This window comes from Mus musculus, chromosome 16 (genome assembly GCF_000001635.26).
Source record: "Mus musculus strain C57BL/6J chromosome 16, GRCm38.p6 C57BL/6J".
Classification (NCBI taxonomy): domain Eukaryota; kingdom Metazoa; phylum Chordata; class Mammalia; order Rodentia; family Muridae; genus Mus; species Mus musculus.
In genome coordinates this window covers 59,144,615-59,151,565 of record NC_000082.6, presented here as the reverse complement: position 1 = coordinate 59,151,565, position 6,951 = coordinate 59,144,615, and the positions used below count along the sequence as shown (strand labels likewise).

Genomic DNA, 6,951 nt, shown 5'->3' with positions numbered 1-6,951 from the left:
CACTCACTTCCTAAAAGATTAACTTGAGCTTACATTTTGTGTCTGATGTTATATAATGACCAAGTCTTTATAAAAATATTTTGAGATTATAGTATTATGATATTTCTATTTATCATCTATCTATATTCCTGTTTATCAGTCTATCATCTATCTATCTATTGGCCAAACTACCATCTATTTCTATATGTGTTGAGGATCATATCATCTATAAGTGTTCAAAATCATATCACCTATCTGTGTTAAAAATTATGACTATATATTCTCTCTATATATACTCATATTCTATTCATATAAATAAAATATGTACTTTCTTCTATATATTTTATTTGTATAAATAGAATATATATTTATATATATTTATGTATGTTCTACTTATTAAGTAGATATATAAGAATATATATTCTTAAGTATATAATATAACCTACTTTATATATATATATATATATATATATATATATATATATATATATACACACACACACACACATATGTAGACATATGTATATCTTCACAAAAACATATCTTCACAGTCAGTAATATATCTTCACAAATATCTTCACTTTTTTTGAGCTGACCATTTGGTCCTGGATAACCAATTCAAGTTTTCTTCTGTAGAGAAAACATATCTCCTACTCTTAGACTTCCTTAGATTTCTTGTAGTTACTTGTATAAGGTTGAAGATTTTAAAAGATAATCTGTATTTCCACAGCTTTCAATCATCTAGAGAAAAGGCAATATTAATTCAAACTCTTGTCAGAATCAGAGTGAAAATGGAAAAGTACTGAGTGTTTCAGTGTATAAGATTTATTTGAAGAAAACAAAAGAATGCCTAATTAGTCAACAGGAGATAAATACCAAAAACTTAGCACAACAAATAGTACCTTTCTGGGTAATCCTTTTTATTTTTTGATGAGTTTTGTTTAGATATTTTAGATATTTAGAGATTTCACCAGTTTTTTTTTTAACTTCACCTGGCTTGATTGACATCTCACTGTTTTTTAAATGACGAACATATCAATGATTTCCTATGAACTGGTGAGGGTGTTATTCCTAACAATCAATAATCAATGATAATAACACTGAGAAGAAAAAGTGATTTAATGGATACACTTAGGTGTTGCAGTGCTATATATAATGGACAAATAATCAAATAAAGGAAAATAATTAAAATATAGATATTTCATTGTAATAACATCATTTTGAAGTATAGATTGATAAGCCTTATACATATACTATAGAAAATGTAAGCATACAATGACTAATAATAAAAGGGAAAACATTCTTGTTAGAAAGTAAATATTTTGTATGAGTATATGTTAAAATATAATCTCTTAAAATCAAATGTCAAGTTGAAAATCAAATTGAACCATGAAGTTTATCTTCCTTTGATGGCAATGCTATGATAAGATTATAAATAAAAAGCTTGTAATTTTCTTGAAATTGTAATATCTGAAATTGATAAACTTGCTAGTGATAATAAGTGGAAATTACCATTTGAGGTACTAACTTTATTCCAAAAGTTAATTAGATCTTTCATAAACGGTGACTAGATACATTCCATTACTTCAACAGTTCTTTAATTTATTCCTAAGAATTTCAAGCATGTTTTAACAGAATTTCTTCATTATGACCTAATTTTATTCAAGTGTTCTTATGATTTATACATTTAGCCAAGATTTTAGTTTCATTTCACCACTTTCTAATTATTTATGGGTTTAGAAAAAGGTTTTTTGAACTTTAAATCAGTTGTCCAAATCAGATAATCCTTGTTTTGTAATGTTGCAGGATTATCTCCTTTTCATAGTTTTTTTCATTACATTTATTACTTCCTTATTTCTTAGACTGTAAATGAAAGGGTTTAACAAAGGAATTATAAGAGTATAAAAAATAGCTACTGGCATATCTTTGTCTCCTTCATTGGCTGAATGTGGTTGAGCATACATGAAGAGAAGAGACCCATAGAATATTGACACAGACAGAAAGTGGGAAGCGCATGTTGATAAGGCTTTGCCTCTACCCTCTTTAGATTTCATTGTGAATATAGTGAAAAGGATACAGGAGTAAGACACTAGAACTATGGAGATAGTAAAGACTTGAATTGAACCTGCCAAGACAAGTAATATCAGTTCATTGATATTTGGATCAGTACAGGAGATTCTGTATAATGGAAGGACATCACAAAAAAAGTGCTTGATTACATGAGACCTGCAGAAAGTTAACCTCAACAAAAGCCCTACTTCAATCATAGGATGCAGGTTTCCTGCTATGTAGGATCCCATGGTCATTTGAAGGCAGAGCTTCTTGGACATCATGCTGTGGTACTGCAGTGGGTTGCATATGGCCACATAGCGGTCATAGGCCATTGCTGCCAGAAGAAAGCAGTCTGTAGTTTCAGCAAGACAGAGAAAATAGAACTGTACCATGCACTCATAGAGAGAAATCCTTCTGTCCACAGAAAAGAAGTTCTCTAGCATCTTCGGAGTGATGGCACAAGAGCAGCAGGAGTCCATCAGAGCCAGGTTGCCCAGAAAGATGTACATGGGTGTGTGGAGACGAGGCTCCATATAGATCAAGGCCACCAGCCCTAGATTCCCCACCATGGTGACCAGATAGATGGCAGAGAACACCAGGAACAGAGGTGTCTTCAAGTCTGGGTGATCTGAGAACCCCACCAGGATGAATTCATTTGTCACAGAATAGTTGTTCTCAGCCATCTCACCTTCTCTGTTGCCACTGGAATCACAAAGATATAGAATTGTAATGGTCAGAAGATAATTTCCTACTATTTTTGTATAAGAGGAAATTTTCTTCTCACTGCACCTGCTGTTTTCTCTAGAATGAAGCTTGTTGAAAGTATTTATTTCTTAAAATTTTAGACTCTATTATCTCTAACTTTAACTCAGAATTGACAGGTGTACTTTTATAATTGTAAAAAGGAACTTATTTTTGTCGAAAAAATTTTTAATGCATTTATGTAACTATATCATGAAAATTAGTGTACATATATTTGACTTTTATTGTTCTAAAATAATTTTCATGCCAGGTTTGTTAAGATCATCAAAATAAATTTAGAATAAAAACTTCTATAACTGTATGTTTATTTAACAAACTTTTTAATGTATTCAGTGGGAAAGAAACATTTCCTTGAACATATTTTGTTTATAAATTAAATTTATTTTAATGAATTTCACAAAGACTACTATGGACCAATGAATGCATACATATCTCTAAAGAAAATTATAGATATTTAATTATCTAAATTTAGATATCTAAATATCTATATAAAGTAAAATTGAAAGAATAATGATTGTAATTTCTTTCATCCCTTTTCATACATAGTTTTGTAAATACTGATTCTATTCAATTAATCACTTTTTTTAAAAGATCTAACTCCTTCTTTTGCTTGTAAGGTTAATTTACATATGCTGGTAATCATGGTTATACCTATCTTGTCTACCACTGAGCTGATCTTCCAGTCCATTATTTTTTTTTAATTTTTGATTTTTAAGACAATGTCATTTTTAACTACTCTTTCCTTGAAGGTTTTCTGAAATTCAGATAAACTTTCAATTTTCAGTCCCCATGACTTAATCTTCTAAATACCAAGGATCAGAGACTAGGGCCACAGAGTTAGCTAAAAGTCAGAATTTCTTGTGTATGATCTACATTAATTTATCTGTTCTATATGTATTTGAACACTTTTACTACATTGAATGCATTCTGAATTTAGGTGTATTCTACTTCTGTGAAATATGTCATCAAGTGTTTGGAGGAGAGATTCTTATATACTCCCCTGACTTTTCTGATTTTATTTCTTTAGAAAATTATGCTCTCTCAAGTGTTCTATGGCACATTAGAGCCCCATGAAGGTAGGATCATTTCTTTACTTATGGTTTGAAATCTTTAAAAAAAAAAAAGCTTAAATTGTAGACTTTGAATCTAAGTTTCATTTTGCCTTAGAATGCTACTGTCAATACTTAGAGATTCACTGGGACACATTGGGTGACAAACTGAATAATATAAGTTCTATGGCCAAAGTGATTTTGTTGTTTGGTAATCAAAACATTGAGAGATGTTAATAGAAATACACTTGTTGAAAAATAATCTCAGGACATATATAAGATATTACTGACAAGTACTCTTAATATATGCCTCAATTATTTAATTAATCCATTTGTGATCTTACCTATATATTTGTGGATTCTACTTTATAATCATAAAATAAGGCTGACTACAGCATTAAACTTTAACTTGGTCCCACATATCTATGAATTTAAGATGGAATAGTCAAGAAAAGAGTCAAAATCTAGAAAAAATGATCATTTATTTAAAAAATAGAAAGGTAAACATTTATCATACCTGTACTCAAGGTTAAAAAGTTTTCTTACCTGCATTTCACTGAGTTGTGCTTTCTGAAAGTTCATATTTGCTTAATAGTGAAGGTCTCAGAATTTAAGAATACCTATGTACCTTGATCTTGGATCAAATGGGAGGAAAAATTGAAGATTATACACTATAATAGCTATGTACTCTGGACTACAAACTTAAAGACATTGGTCAAATCCTAAGAGGATTTCCCAACTCTGACATCAATATGTTTCTATAGAGATCTTAAGTCCTAACAATTATGAACTATTTGAAATTAATTAAAACTGCCCAATGAGAACATGCTCTCTACTAAAGTCAGCTTGAAGATTATCTTGCTAATTTGCGTGCAACTGATCTAACTCTTAAAATTTTCTTCACCATTTGTGCATACAATCTAAAACAGAAAATAGTCTCAAGCTAGTTTAATACCTTAGTGGAGGATGTAAAATTTATATGATATATAAAAATTAACTAGTTTGGGCCAAAGGGTTGGCTCAGCAGAAAAGACTGTATTTCCTAAGCATGAGAATCTGAATTAAAATCTCCAGCACCCCCATTCAAATGTTGGGCCTTATGCACCTTTTTTTTATAAATTTTTGGTTTTTTGGTTTTTTGATTCAGGGTTTTTCTCTATAGCCTTGGCTGTCCTGGAACTCACTCTGTAGATCAACCTGGCCTCAAACTCAGAAACCTGCCTACCTCTTCCTCCCAAGTACTGGAATTAAAGGCATGCACCACCACTGCCCAGCCCCTTATGCACGTTTAATGGAGACAGGAGTATTGTTAGACCTTTCTGGCCATCAGCATAGCTTCGTGTTTAGGGAAAAAAAGTTTGTCTCAAACACATAAATTGAAGTAACCAATGTTCTTCTATTTCTTCTGTGTGCATGAACATGTACGAGTACTCCCATACATATATGTTTTTATACACCAAACACATTTTATATAGAGGTAGATTGAGGGACAGGGACAGACACACAGAGAAAGGGAGATAAAAATAGGTGTAGGAATAGGGAAAGGGATATATATGAATAAGGGCACAGCTGGACACACACACACACACACACACACACACACAGAGAGAGAGAGAGAGAGAGAGAGAGAGAGAGAGAGAGAGAGAGAGAGAGAGAATATGAGGAGAGAGGCTAGCTAGTCTAGACTTCTCACTGAACTCCAGAATGGGGACAGATCATATACCCCAGATAAAGAGGTGGAAAATACCTGAAGACTGAACATGAGGTGGCCTATGGTCCTACTGTATATTTGTACTCAAGTGTATGTACATTCACACGTAGAGACAGGTGCATATATACATACATAAAATTAATGAGAAATATTAAGAAACAGAGCAATGAAGCAAAGTAAAGAGAGAAAATGATATGGCGTAAAGGCATTAAAATAACTGGGGAAATTATATAAATGCAAAGTAAATATATTTACTATAAAAGTGAACTTAGCCAAACACTGGTAGTTTGGGAAACTATCAATTTTTGAGGATCACCTACTATTGCCACTTGTTTAAGCATGTGTAATTTCTAGCTGTATTATAAATGTTGATCCCTACATCCACAGATAAGTATAACTCTGATGCATCATCAAAGAAGCTCTTCTCCCTTCCCCTCCCCCAGCAGGAGCAGCAGCAGTCAATAGAATTATAGAAAGCCAGAACTGATAAAAATGCAGAGATAAAAACTGATTATTATGTGCCTATCTCTAATTAATACATTTGCAACACAACCCTACAGCTAAGGCTTAGGAAATGTTAGAGAAGATGGAACAGAAAAATTTTAAGAGCCAATGGAAGAGGAATGTACTGTGAGATAGGCACTTCTTTTTTTTTTTTTTTAATGGAAAGAAGAAGACATAAATAGGAAAGGAATAGGGAAATGGGGCAGATATGGGAGGAATATAGGGTAGAGTTGTAATGAATAGCATCAAAATAACTTGGTTGGAACTGTCTAAAAATAAAAAATTATTGAGGTAGATAATATTTATGTAGATAGTTCAAGTGAAAAACTTCTTGCCATAGAAGTACGAAGCTCTGAGATGTACAACATTCATTAAGAAAGCTGTGTAGGTATGGGATTTAAAACCATGGCAGGAAGTTTGGTAAAGTAGAGCAGGTCAAGACCCAAAGACTTGGTGGGCAAGGTGGCTCCCAGCTCCCTGACAGACTCCAGATTTGGAACATGTGCCATGTTTGTCAGATAAAAGACATGAGCTATGGTTACATAGGACCAAAACAGAGTTCTTCATGCTAATGAAGGTACCTAGATGCCAGGAGGGCTTAGTCAACAAACTTCTCTTCCCAGAGATTCCTTCCTTCAAAAGGTATTTGATCTCAGGCTCACCCTGAAAAGTGGGGTATGGTTTTACAAATCCATTTTCCATCGTGACAATAAACAGTTTAGAACCACAGACTGTCTTCTTTCCATCAAGATCTGCTGTGAGAAGCCATGAGGAAGGCTTTCACCTTCAGAGCTGCAGCCTACTCTAGGCCTCTCTATGCTCCTAGTCACAACCATCACCAAGCCTGCCTCCATCAAGATAAGAACAAACCCCATGGGACAAGCTGAAACCCTT

The 6,951-nt window shown here is 32.9% G+C and overlaps 1 protein-coding gene across 1 annotated transcript; it reads right to left on the bottom strand.

Annotated features, from left to right (window-relative positions):
- Positions 1-1,787: 1,787 nt before the first annotated feature.
- On the bottom strand, positions 1,788-2,714 carry Olfr195 (olfactory receptor 195). The gene has a single exon (NM_146998.1). It carries the CDS (start codon positions 2,712-2,714, stop codon positions 1,788-1,790), a length of 927 nt encoding a protein of 308 aa, NP_667209.1.
- Between the last annotated feature and the right edge of the window lie 4,237 nt (positions 2,715-6,951).

Coding starts and splice junctions, on each gene's coding strand:
- Olfr195 (NM_146998.1), bottom strand. CDS start 2,714: ATGGCTGAGAACAACTATTCTGTGACAAATGAATTCATCCTGGTGGGG.